General features: G+C 44.2%; 1 protein-coding gene across 1 annotated transcript; it reads left to right on the forward strand.

The window, feature by feature from the left end:
• Nucleotides 1-2,815: 2,815 nt before the first annotated feature.
• terfa (telomeric repeat binding factor a) lies at nt 2,816-7,129 on the forward strand. The gene is made up of 3 exons (XM_039000512.1): nt 2,816-3,003; nt 6,654-6,749; nt 6,966-7,129. Exons 1-3 carry the CDS (start codon nt 2,841-2,843, stop codon nt 7,127-7,129), a joined length of 423 nt encoding a protein of 140 aa, XP_038856440.1. The 5' UTR covers nt 2,816-2,840.
• The last annotated feature ends 6,436 nt before the right edge of the window (nt 7,130-13,565 follow it).

Here is a 13,565-nt window from a genome sequence, read left to right on the forward strand (position 1 = left end):
TGTTCCGATGTCCAGAAGGTTAGTGATCTCTGTTCCGATGTCCAGAAGGTTAGTGATCTCTGTTCCGATGTCCAGAGGTTAGTGATCTCTGTTCCGATGTCCAGAAGGTTAGTGATCTCTGTTCCGATGTCCAGAAGGTTAGTGATCTCTGTTCCGATGTCCAGGAGGTTAGTGATCTCTGTTCCGATGTCCAGGAGGTTAGTGATCTCTGTTCCGATGTCCAGGAGGTTAGTGATCTCTGTTCCGATGTCCAGGAGGTTAGTGATCTCTGTTCCGATGTCCAGGAGGTTAGTGATCTCTGTTCCGATGTCCAGGAAGGTTAGTGATCTCTGTTCCGATGTCCAGAAGGTTAGTGATCTCTGTTCCGATGTCCAGAAGGTTAGTGATCTCTGTTCCGATGTCCAGAAGGTTAGTGATCTCTGTTCCGATGTCCAGAAGGTTAGTGATCTCTGTTCCGATGTCCAGAAGGTTAGTGATCTCTGTTCCGATGTCCAGAAGGTTAGTGATCTCTGTTCCGATGTCCAGAAGGTTAGTGATCTCTGTTCCGATGTCCAGAAGGTTAGTGATCTCTGTTCCGATGTCCAGAAGGTTAGTGATCGCTGTTCCGATGTCCAGAAGGTTAGTGATCGCTGTTCCGATGTCCAGAAGGTTAGTGATCTCTGTTCTGATGTCCAGAAGGTTAGTGATCTCTGTTCTGATGTCCAGAAGGTTAGGGATCTCTGTTCTGATGTCCAGAAGGTTAGGGATCTCTGTTCTAATGTCCAGAAGGTTAGGGATCTCTGTTCTGATGTCCAGAAGGTTAGTGATCTCTGTTCTGATGTCCAGGAGGTTAGTGATCTCTGTTCTGATGTCCAGAAGGTTAGTGATCTCTGTTCTGATGTCCAGAAGGTTAGTGATCTCTGTTCTGATGTCCAGAAGGTTAGTGATCTCTGTTCTGATGTCCAGAAGGTTAGTGATCGCTGTTCTGATGTCCAGAAGGTTAGTGATCTCTGTTCTGATGTCCAGAAGGTTAGTGATCTCTGTTCTGATGTCCAGAAGGTATTTTCAGTCATAGTTAACAATGGCGGAAACATTATGTATGTATATAAAAACAGCAGAATTGGTCATGAGTCCGTAAAACGGCAGATATCCATTGCAGCAGTCTAATTCTTGACATATTATATCCTGTTAATTTTGTCTTGTAGTATTTATTTGAGTGAAGTCAGAAGAAAAGTGGGACACTTAGGATTTCCATCTTCTGTAACCTCTGCAGACACACTGAGTGAACAAAACATTAGGAACACCTTCCTAGTATTGAGTTGCACCCCCCTTTTTGCCCTCAGAACAGCCTCAATTCTTCGGGACATGGACTCTACAAGGTGTGGAAAGCGTTCCACAGGGATGCTGGCCCGTGTTGACTTCAATGCTTCCCACAGTTTTGTCCTTTGGGTGTTGACAAACGAACATTGTTGCAGTTCGTGACACTCAAACCGGTGTGCCTGGTACCTACTACCAATTACTGAAAGATGTTTTTAAATGTGTCTCAAATTGTCTTTATAATGTGTTATTTTGCATAATAAACCTGATTTGATTAAAATAATGATGGCTATTTGGCTGTTCCATTTATTGTCCTGTGCAAAAACGTGTGGATGTGAACCAATATGCATTGAATTTGAATCTGATAAGATCATGTTAGATTCATATAAATCAGAATATTCAAGAATCAATGACGGTCACCTAGAAATCTAAAGATTGTGCCTTTAAATCGCGCGCGGCAAACAGTTCGCGCGGCAAACAAACGCAGCAACCAGCAGCGTTTTCTCCTAACCTGCTAAAATAAATCAAATCTGACGTTCATTTGACAAAGGCTGGATGACCAAGTGCCTCCGCCTTCACTAAATAAATGGTGTATATTTATATATATTATAATACAACAAAACAAATACATAGGACATCACTACACGTATATTTTATCTGAAGAAAACATAAAATAACAAAGTTAAAAAATAAATAAAAATCACTACATATGAATTGAGTTTACAAAAATGTAAGTACCTAAAATAAGGTTACAATTGTATAAACCTACGATAGTTGTAAGAATAGAGTACGAATGTAATTCTATATTCAAACCAATACCTTCAGGACTTAATTAAATCACATTTTTGCTTTGGAGAACATGTCAAGATAGATGCTCAATGTATGTTGAAAGGTTGCCCCCTGCTGGATAAGAAATGTAATACATTCTTAAGATAACTTGAACTCCAACCACAACATCCCTCCTAGAGGGAAATTCTTCTGGAATGCAAAATATTCCTGAAATTGAATGGAAGAAAGCTTGGTTGCTCCCTCATACATGTTGTATATCAAATAAAGTAAAAGAAATTCACTTGAAAATCTTGCAATAAATGCATGGACTTAGAGGACATAATGATGCCTTTTCTGTGATAAAGGGAAGCTATTATACACATGTTGTACGAGTGTGACTCTGTGAAGTTATTTTGGAGCGAGTTAAGTATTTATATGTTTTATTTCATTAATGAGACCCATGTATTTACAATGAAAGATGTTACTAAAATGAAAACAAAACATTTTAATTAGTCGTTCTTTTCTTCATTCTGTCTGGTAAATGTTATATACACACAAACAAAAAAATCTGTCGCCAAATGCAATATATTTTTACTTAAAATCCAATATTTTATAAAAATCTCTAGAATTAGTCAATAACCATTAAAAAACACTATTCTAAATGAATGGTAATCGGTTTGACGCAATGACGTCATTGACGTGGTGCGTAAGGTGAGCGTAAGGTTGACTAAACACTAACCAGCGCGGCAGATGAGAAAAGCTTGTTTACTTCGTTGATGTGGCGGCAAAACCAAAACATGGAGGCGAGTGAGGACCGCGGACTAGATGTGGAATGTGTTGTTAATCGGTGGATGGTGGATTATTATGTATCTGTGGCGTTTGAGGCTTTCAAGAATGAACAGGACACTGATTTCTGTGAGATCAGAGACATCCTTCAATGTGAGTAACGTTTGCTCACAAATGCAGTTAGCTAACTAGCTAACGTTAGCATCTTCGCGAACCCAATACAGGTTTCTATACCGTCTCTGCCTAAGATAGCTACGTTAACTCCCGTGTTACCAGTTTGCTTAGCTAGCTATGCTAATAAACTTTTTGTTTTATACCATGTGTTACCTAGTTAGCTAGACCAGTTGGTATGACTAGATCCCTGGTGAACAGTTTAGTTTTGGTCCTAACGTTAGCACCACACAGCTGATTTAAATAACGTTAGTCAACTCATTATTTATTATTTGAATCAGCTGTGTAGCGGAAGGACAAAAACTAAACCTTCATCCCCAGGGGTGCGTTCAGTTCGTTTGAACGTTTGCTACGGTGCGTAACGTTTTGTACTGAACGACACGTTTTCCCAAAACGTTATTGAACAGACCTGTTTGGTCCGTTCGGTGGGTGTGTTGGGTTTGGTTTGAAGCGGTGATTGATGTTGTTAAAGACAAGCGGTGCATTTTTGAAGCCACAACCCCTCACCGTTTTTCAATTGGTCGTTCAGTACCGCATAGTTTTCGTTCATTTAACGTTCTGTTGCGTTTTTATGTACTGAACGCTGCCCAGGACCGAGTTTGGGAAACGCTGAGTTGGCTACACATTTATTTGACCATTATTTAACTAGGCAAGTCATGTAACAAGTTCGTATTTACAATAACGGCCTAACCTGGACAACACTGGGCCAATTGTGCGCCGCCCTATGGGTCTCCCAATCACGGCCGGTTGTGATACAGCCTGGAATCGAACCAGGGTCTGTAGTACCTTAGACCGCTGTGCCACTCGGGAACTCATCTAGGAAAACCCTTCTTCTCCACATGTCGGGTTTCCACGGGTTACATTTGCAGACATTTTGCTCAATGTGAACTACAATTCAAACCGGTTTTCAAAACATAAGAAAATATGCCCCTTATCTTTCATATCAGCGAGAAATAATATTTTAAATAAAAAAAATATATATACACTTTATCAGTTTTTGCACAGATCCAGTCTGTGTGTGCATCTGGTTGACGAACTATCCTTCCTCCCCAGTTAAAGGCTCTGCTTGGTCGATCTGAGGCCTGAAGTAGCAGAACAGACATCAGAGCTTTCATACTTCTAGCACTAAGCAGAACTGTTGTCAAGGAAGTTGTCAAGGAAGTGAGTTTGTGTAGGACTGTACCGCCCCCACCTACCGTCAACCAATCATGTTAATGCGGAACTATACAGAAGCCCTCTGCATTGTTACAACATTTGAGAGGCTCACGGCGACGTGGTACGGGGCTTGATTTGGCCTCTGCATGCCCCAGAGGTACCGCTATTGCGTCACACCCTCCATACGAAGGTCCGACCACATTTCGGATCAGGCATAAATTGGCTTTTACGTTGACACACACAGGTGTTCGGAACACGCTAGATGGCTCATCTAATCTAAATCCCACTGTATTGGTCACAACCTGAATCACATCCGGCTGTGATTGGGAGTGCAGTAGGGTGGCGAACAAGTGGCCCAGCGTCGTTTGGGTTTGGCCGGGGTAGGCCGTCATTGTATATAAGAATTTGTTCTTAACTGACTTGCCAAGTTAAATAAAAGTTAAATAAACATGCCGAATACAACTGGTGTAAGACTTTAATATGAAATGCTTACTTAGGAGCCCATTCTGTTCAGCAGTCTGATGGCTTGGGGGTAGAAGCTGTTCAGGAGTCTGATGGCTTGGGGGTAGAAGCTGTTCAGCAGTCTAATGGCTTGGGGGTAGAAGCTGTTCAGTAGTCTAATGGCTTGGGGGTAGAAGCTGTTCAGCAGCTTGGGGGTAGAAGCTGTTTAGCAGACTAATGGCTTGGGGGTAGAAGCTGTTCAGCAGTCTAATGGCTTGGGGGTAGAAGCTGTTCAGCAGTCTAATGGCTTGGGGGGAGAAGCTGTTCAGCAGTCTGATGGCTTGGGGGTAGAAGCTGTTCAGTAGTCTAATGGCTTGGGGGTAGAAGCTGTTCAGTAGTCTAATGGCTTGGGGGTAGAAGCTGTACAGGAGTCTGATGGCTTGGGGGTAGAAGCTGTTCAGGAGTCTAATGGCTTGGGGGTAGAAGCTGTTCAGCAGTCTAATGGCTTGGGGGTAGAAGCTGTTCAGTAGTCTAATGGCTTGGGGGTAGAAGCTGTTCAGCAGCTTGGGGGTAGAAGCTGTTCAGCAGTCTAATGGTTTGGGGGTAGAAGCTGTTCAGCAGTCTAATGGCTTGGGGGTAGAAGCTGTTCAGCAGTCTAATGGCTTGGGGGTAGAAGCTGTTCAGCAGTCTAATGGCTTGGGGGTAGAAGCTTTTCAGCAGTCTGATGGCTTGGGGGATAGAAGCTGTTCAGCAGTCTAATGGCTTGGGGGTAGAAGCTGTTCAGTAGTCTAATGGCTTGGGGGTAGAAGCTGTTCAGCAGCTTGGGGGTAGAAGCTGTTCAGCAGTCTAATGGCTTGGGGGTAGAAGCTGTTCAGCAGCTTGGGGGTAGAAGCTGTTCAGCAGTCTAATGGCTTGGGGGTAGAAGCTGTTCAGCAGTCTAATGGTTTGGGGGTAGAAGCTGTTCAGCAGTCAAATGGATTGGGGGTAGAAGCTGTTCAGGAGTCTGATGGTTTAGGGGTAGAAGCTGTTCAGCAGTCTTATGGCTTGGGGGTAGAAGCTGTTCAGGACTCTGATGGCTTGGGGGTAGAAGCTGTTCAGCAGTCTAATGGCTTGGGGGTAGAAGCTGTTCAGCAGTCTAATGGTTTGGAGGTAGAAGCTGTTCAGGGACCTTATGGCTTGGGGGTAGAAGCTGTTCAGCAGTCTAATGGTTTGGGGGTAGAAGCTGTTCAGCAGTCTAATGACTTAGGGGTAGAAGCTGTTCAGCAGTCTGATGGCTTGGGGGTAGAAGCTGTTCAGCAGTCTGATGACTTAGGGGTAGAAGCTGTTCAGCAGTCTAATGACTTAGGGGTAGAAGCTGTTCAGCAGTCTGATGGCTTGGGGGTAGAAGCTGTTCAGCAGTCTGATGGCTTGGGGGTAGAAGCTGTTCAGCAGTCTAATGACTTGGGGGTAGAAGCTGTTCAGCAGTCTGATGGCTTGGGGGTAGAAGCTGTTCAGCAGTCTGATGGCTTGGGGGTAGAAGCTGTTCAGCAGTCTAATGACTTGGGGGTAGAAGCTGTTCAGCAGTCTGATGGCTTGGGGGTAGAAGCTGTTCAGCAGTCTGATGGTCCTGCAGTAGCAGAGAGAAAAGTCAGTGACTCGGGTGGCTGAAGTCTTTGACAATCATCAGCACAGGTGGCCGTCTGTGTCTTCTATAAACAAGCAATGGAACATGGAGGTGTGACCGTGTGGTAACACTAACCCTATAAAGATGTGTATGGAACATGGAGGTGTGACCGTGTGGTAACACTAACCCTATAAAGATGTGTATGGAACATGGAGGTGTGACCGTGTGGTAACACTAACCCTATAAAGATGTGTATGGAACATGGAGGTGTGACCGTGTGGTAACACTAACCCTATAAAGATGTGTATGGAACATGGAGGTATGACCGCGTGGTAACACGTCAGTAATATAATATCGTCAATAGGCGCTAAAGCAGTTAGCCCCGTTTTAATCGACGCTAGCTAACACATTATCCAACAACGTCCTCTTTCAGGTCATCTGGTTCGGCCGTTGGAAGCCAACGACGCCACACCCAAGAAGATTCGAGCAATACAGTTCCTCGCCAGGATAAATGACGGTGACAAACTCGGTGAGACTTTTGAGTTAAACATGAAGTAACTTCCTAGCTCGCTACATTACAACACTATGTAACAGTATGAGCTAATATTCATTCCCCGTTGAAAATCAGAGACATCTGAAATGACCCCAAGTGCCACAATCTGTCGTTCCTTATCGCTAGCTAGCTGTGTCTTTTTTGAAATCAAGTCTGAGATCACTGACACCGTTGTTCTCTTGCCATCCGCAGACTTCTCGTTTGACTCTCAGGAGGACCTCACGCCGCTGGAATCTGCTCTGAGCGTATTGGACAGCATCCGCGAGGAGTCGCCGGTTCCCCAGAAAGACGTGGACAGAGTACAGAAGTCTATCAGAGAGATGGTGAGATCTGTCCACACGGTGTATCATCACTGAACGGTCCCCCCTGTTGAAACCATCAACACGGTTATGATTTTCATGTCCAACATTATAAGATGACACCGTGTACTGTGGTCAACACTTGTGCATTGTAGTGAATTGCACAACTTTTTGCTCGTTCATGTCTTCCCCTTCTCATTCTGGTGTAATTGCCCCTTCATGTCTTCCCCTTCTCATTCTGGTGTAATTGTCCCTTCATGTCTTCCCCTTCTCATTCTGGTGTAATTGTCCCTTCATGTCTTTGTCCCTTCATGTCTTCTCATTCTTGTGTAATTGTCCCTTCATGTCTTCCCCTTCTCATTCTGGTGTAATTGTCCCTTCATGTCTTCCCCTTCTCATTCTGGTGTAATTGTCCCTTCATGTCTTCCCCTTCTCATTCTGGTGTAATTGTCCCTTCATGTCTTCCCCTTCTCATTCTGGTGTAATTGTCCCTTCATGTCTTCCCCTTCTCATTCTGGTGTAATTGTCCCTTCATGTCTTCCCCTTCTCATTCTGGTGTAATTGTCCCTTCATGTCTTCCCCTTCTCATTCTGGTGTAATTGTCCCTTCATGTCTTCCCCTTCTCATTCTGGTGTAATTGTCCCTTCATGTCTTCCCCTTCTCATTCTGGTGTAATTGTCCCTTCATGTCTTCCCCTTCTCATTCTGGTGTAATTGTCCCTTCATGTCTTCTCATTCTGGTGTAATTGTCCCTTCATGTCTTCTCATTCTGGTGTAATTGTCCCTTCATGTCTTCTCATTCTTGTGTAATTGTCCCTTCATGTCTTCTCATTCTGGTGTAATTGTCCCTTCATGTCTTCCCCTTCTCATTCTGGTGTAATTGTCCCTTCATGTCTTCCCCTTCTCATTCTGGTGTAATTGTCCCTTCATGTCTTCCCCTTCTCATTCTGGTGTAATTGTCCCTTCATGTCTTCCCCTTCTCATTCTGGTGTAATTGTCCCTTCATGTCTTCTCATTCTGGTGTAATTGTCCCTTCATGTCTTCCCCTTCTCATTCTTGTGTAATTGTCCCTTCATGTCTTCCCCTTCTCATTCTGGTGTAATTGTCCCTTCATGTCTTCCCCTTCTCATTCTGGTGTAATTGTCCCTTCATGTCTTCCCCTGTCTCATTCTGGTGTAATTGTCCCTTCATGTCTTCCCCTTCTGGTGTAATTGTCCCTTCATGTCTTCCCCTTCTGGTGTAATTGTCCCTTCATGTCTTCCCCTTCCATTCTGGTGTAATTGTCCCTTCATTCTTCCCCTTCTCATTCTGGTGTAATTGGTCCCTTCATGTCTTCCCCTTCTCATTCTGGTGTAATTGTCCCTTCATGTCTTCCCCTTCTCATTCTGGTGTAATTGTCCCGTTCGTGTCTTCTCATTCTGGTGTAATTGTCCCTTCATGTCTTCCCCTTCTGGTGTAATTGTCCCTTCATGTCTTCCCCTTCTCATTCTGGTGTAATTGCCCCGTTCATGTCTTCTCATTCTGGTGTAATTGCCCGTTCATGTCTTCTCATTCTGGTGTAATTGTCCCCCTTCATGTGTTTAAACTGCTGGTAGGTGACCTGCTGCAGGACTGAATGCTCACTGCTCCTCTTGTTGACCAGCCCCAGGAAGATCGCTTTCTGGAGGACACATTACCCCCCGCATCAGCCCCTGGAGACATTAACCCCCCCGCAACAGCCCCTGGTGACATTAACATCCCCCCGCATCAGCCCCTGGAGACATTACCCCCCCCCCCCCCGCATGAGCCCTGGAGACATTAGCCCCCCCCGCATCAGCCCCTGGAGACAATTACCCCCCCGCATCAGCCTCTGGAGACATTACCCCCCCGCATCAGCCCCTGGAGACATTACCCCCCCTGTCCTGTTCCTCAGGTTAAAAGACAGATGGGTCTAAATGTCTCTGTCCTGTTCCTCAGGTTAAAAGACAGATGGGTCTAAATGTCTCTGTCCTGTTCCTCAGGTTAAAAGACAGACGGGTCTAAATGTCTCTGTCCTGTTCCTCAGGTTAAAAGACAGAGGGTCTAAATGTCTCTGTCCTGTTCCTCAGGTTAAAGAAAGACGGGTCTAAATGTCTCTGTCCTGTTCCTCAGGTTAAAAGACAGACGGGTCTAAATGTCTCTGTCCTGTTCCTCAGGTTAAAAGACAGACGGGTCTAAATGTCTCTGTCCTGTTCTCAGGTTAAAAGACAGACGGGTCTAAATGTCTCTGTCCTGTTCCTCAGGTTAAAAGACAGACGGTCTAAATGTCTCTGTCCGTCCTCAGGTTAAAAGACAGATGGGTCTAAATGTCTCTGTCCTGTTCCTCAGGTTAAAAGACAGAAGGTCAAATGTCTCTGTCCTGTTCTAGGTTAAAAGACAGATGGGTCTAAATGTCTCTGTCCTGTTCCCAGGTAAAAGACAGATGGGTCTAAATGTCTCTGTCCTGTTTTAAAAGACAGATGGGTCTAAATGTCTCTGTCCTGTTCCTCAGGTTAAAAGACAGACGGGTCTAAATGTCTCTGTCCTGTTCCTCAGGTTAAAAGACAGATGGGTCTAAATGTCTCTGTCCTGTTCCTCAGGTTAAAAGACAGATGGGTCTAAATGTCTCTGTCCTGTTCCTCAGGTTAAAAGACAGACGGGTCTAAATGTCTCTGTCCGTTCCTCAGGTTAAAGACAGATGGGTCTAAATGTCTCTGTCCTGTTCCTCAGGTTAAAGAGCAGGGTCTAAATGTCCTGTCCTGTTCCTCAGGTTAAAAGACAGATGGGTCTAAATGTCTCTCTGCTGTTCCTCAGGTTAAAAGACAGATGGTCTAAATGTCTCTGTCTGTTCCTCAGGTTAAAAGACGATGGGTCTAAATGTCTCTGTCTGTTCCTCAGGTTAAAAGACAGATGGGTCTAAATGTCTCTGTCCTGTTCTCAGGTTTAAAAGACAGATGGGTTAAATGTCTCTGTCCTGTTTTAAGACAGATGGTCTAAACGTCTCTGCTTTCCTCAGGTTAAAAGACAGATGGGTCTAAATGTCTCGTCCTGTTCCTCAGGTTAAAAGACAGATGGGTCTAAATGTCTCTGTCCTGTTCCTCAGGTAAAAGACAGATGGGTCTAAATGTCTCTGTCCTGTTTAAAAGACAGACGGTCTAAATGTCTCTGTCCTGTTCCTCAGGTTAAAAGACAGATGGGTTAAATGTCTTGTCCTGTTCTCAGGTTAAAAGAAGACGGGTCTAAAGTCTCCGTCCTGTTTTAAAAGACAGATGGGTCTAAATGTCTCTGTCCTGTTCCTCAGGTTAAAAGACAGACGGTCTAAATGTCTCTGTCCTGTTTTAAAGACAGATGGGTCTAAACGTCTCTGTCCTGTTTAAAAGAAGAGGGTCTAAATGTCTCTGTCCTGTTTTAAAAGACAGACGGGTCTAAATGTCTCTGTCCTGTCCTCAGGTTAAAAGACAGAGGGTCTAAATGTCTCTGTCCTGTTTTAAAAGACAGTGGGTCTAAATGTCTCTGTCCTGTTCCTCAGGTTAAAAGACAGATGGGTCTAAATGTCTCTGTCCTGTTCCTCAGGTTAAAAGACAGACGGGTCTAAATGTCTCTGTCCTGTTTTAAAAGACAGATGGGTCTAAATGTCTCTGTCCTGTTCCTCAGGTTAAAAGACAGACGGGTCTAAATGTCTCTGTCCTGTCCTCAGGTTAAAAGACAGATGGGTCTAAATGTCTCTGTCCTGTTCTCAGGTTAAAAGACAGCGGGTCTAAATGTCTCTGTCCTGTTCCTCAGGTTAAAAGACAGATGGGTCTAATGTCTCTGTCCTGTTCCTCAGGTTAAAAGACAGATGGGTCTAAATGTCTCTGTCCTGTTCCTCAGGTTAAAAAGCAGATGGGTTAAATGTCTCTGTCTGTTCCTCAGGTTAAAAGACAGACGGGTCTAAATGTCTCTGTCCTGTTCCTCAGGTTAAGACAGATGGGTCTAAATGTCTCTGTCCTGTTCCTCAGGTTAAAAGACAGATGGGTCTAAATGTCTCTGTCTGTTCCTCAGGTTAAAAGACAGACGGGTCTAAATGTCCTGTCCTGTTCCTAGGTTAAAAGACAGACGGGTCTAAATGTCTCTGTCCTGTTCCTCAGGTTAAAAGACAGATGGGTCTAAATGTCTTCGTCCTGTTCCTCAGGTTAAAAGACAGACGGGTCTAAATGTCTCTGTCCTGTTCCTCAGGTAAAAGACAGATGGGTCTAAATGTCTCTGTCCTGTTCCTCAGGTTAAAAGACAGATGGTCTAAATGTCTCTGTCCTGTTCCTCAGGTTAAAAGACAGATGGGCTAAATGTCTCTGTCCTGTTTTAAAAGACAGATGGGTCTAAATGTCTCTGTCCTGTTCCTCAGGTTAAAAGACAGATGGGTCTAAATGTCTCTGTCCTGTTTTAAAAGACAGATGGGTCTAAATGTCTCTGTCCTGTTCCTCAGGTTAAAAGACAGATGGGTCTAAATGTCTCTGTCCTGTTCCTCAGGTTAAAAGACAGATGGGTCTAAATGTCTCTGTCCTGTTTTAAAAGACAGACGGGTCTAAATGTCTCTGTCCTGTTCCTCAGGTTAAAAGACAGATGGGTCTAAATGTCTCTGTCCTGTTCCTCAGGTTAAAAGACAGACGGGTCTAAATGTCTCTGTCCTGTTTTAAAAGACAGATGGGTCTAAATGTCTCTGTCCTGTTCCTCAGGTTAAAAGACAGACGGGTCTAAATGTCTCTGTCCTGTTTTAAAAGACAGATGGGTCTAAACGTCTCTGTCCTGTTTTAAAAGACAGATGGGTCTAAACGTCTCTGTCCTGTTTTAAAAGACAGATGGGTCTAAATGTCTCTGTCCTGTTTTAAAAGACAGACGGGTCTAAATGTCTCTGTCCTGTTCCTCAGGTTAAAAGACAGACGGGTCTAAATGTCTCTGTCCTGTTTTAAAAGACAGATGGGTCTAAATGTCTCTGTCCTGTTCCTCAGGTTAAAGACAGATGGGTCTAAATGTCTCTGTCCGTGTCCTCAGGTTAAAAGACAGACGGGTCTAAATGTCTCTGTCCTGTTTTAAAGACAGAGTCTAAATGTCCTGTCGTTCCTCAGTTAAAAGACAGATGGTCTAAATGTCTCTGTCCTGTTCCTCAGGTTAAAAGACAGATGGGTCTAAATGTCTCTGTCCTGTTCCTCAGGTTAAAAGACAGATGGGTCTAAATGTCTCTGTCCTGTTCCTCAGGTTAAAAGACAGACGGGTCTAAACGTCTCTGTCCTGTTCCTCAGGTTAAAAGACAGACGGGTCTAAACGTCTCTGTCCTGTTCCTCAGGTTAAAAGACAGAACGGGTCGTTAAACTGTCTCTGTCCTTTTCCTCAGGTTAAAGACAGATGGGTCTAAATGTCTCTGTCCTGTTTTAAAAGACAGAGGGTCTAAATGTCTCTGTCCTGTTCCTCAGGTTAAAAGACAGACGCGGTCTAAACGTCTCTGTCCTGTTCCTCAGGTTAAAAGACAGACGGGTCTAAATTCTCTGTCCTGTTCCTAGGTTAAAAGACAGACGGGTCTAAATGTCTCTGTCCTGTTCCTCAGGTTAAAAGACAGATGGGTCTAAATGTCTCTGTCCTGTTCCTCAGGTTAAAAGACAGATGGGTCTAAATGTCTCTGTCCTGTTCCTCAGGTTAAAAGACAGACGGGTCTAAATGTCTCTGTCCTGTTCCTCCGGTTAAAAGACAGACAGGTCTAAATGTCTCTGTCCTGTTCCTCAGGTTAAAAGACAGACGGGTCTAAATGTCTCTGTCCTGTTCCTCAGGTTAAAAGACAGACGGGTCTAAATGTCTCTGTCCTGTTCCTCAGGTTAAAAGACAGATGGGTCTAAATGTCTCTGTCCTGTTCCTCAGGTTAAAAGACAGACGGGTCTAAATGTCTCTGTCCTGTTCCTCAGGTTAAAAGACAGATGGGTCTAAATGTCTCTGTCCTGTTCCTCAGGTTAAAAGACAGACGGGTCTAAATGTCTCTGTCCTGTTCCTCAGGTTAAAAGACAGACTAAACGTCTCTTAGTACTGTTCGTATTGTTGTCATCGTCTCTTTAGGAGTTATGAGTTAGCTCACCTTTCCAACCATGCTTTTTGGGAAGTACTTCACCAAAACCTCCTTGGCTTTGTCAAAGGCCTGGTTCTTAAGGCACACGATCACCAACTACAGAGAAGAACACAACCAGGTTCACCGTTATAATGACGGCAGAATGCACAACATGGCAACATACAATTACACCAGAATGAGAAGACATGAACGGGCAATTACACCAGAATGAGAAGACACGAACGGGGCAATTACACCAGAATGAGAAGGGGAAGACATGAAGGGACAATTACACCAGAATGAGAAGGGGAAGACATGAAGGGACAATTACACCAGAATGAGAAGGGGAAGACATGAAGGGACAATTACACCAGAATGAGAGGGGAAGACATGAAGGGACAAATTACACCAGAAATGAAGAAGGGAAGAA

The sequence above is a fragment of the Salvelinus namaycush genome, chromosome 1 (genome assembly GCF_016432855.1).
Source record: "Salvelinus namaycush isolate Seneca chromosome 1, SaNama_1.0, whole genome shotgun sequence".
In the NCBI taxonomy this organism is placed as follows: domain Eukaryota; kingdom Metazoa; phylum Chordata; class Actinopteri; order Salmoniformes; family Salmonidae; genus Salvelinus; species Salvelinus namaycush.

Coding starts and splice junctions, on each gene's coding strand:
- terfa (XM_039000512.1), top strand. CDS start 2,841: ATGTGGCGGCAAAACCAAAACATGGAGGCGAGTGAGGACCGCGGACTA. Junction 3,004..6,653: donor GATCAGAGACATCCTTCAAT/GTGAGTAACGTT, acceptor GTCCTCTTTCAG/GTCATCTGGTTCGGCCGTTG. Junction 6,750..6,965: donor AAATGACGGTGACAAACTCG/GTGAGACTTTTG, acceptor TGCCATCCGCAG/ACTTCTCGTTTGACTCTCAG.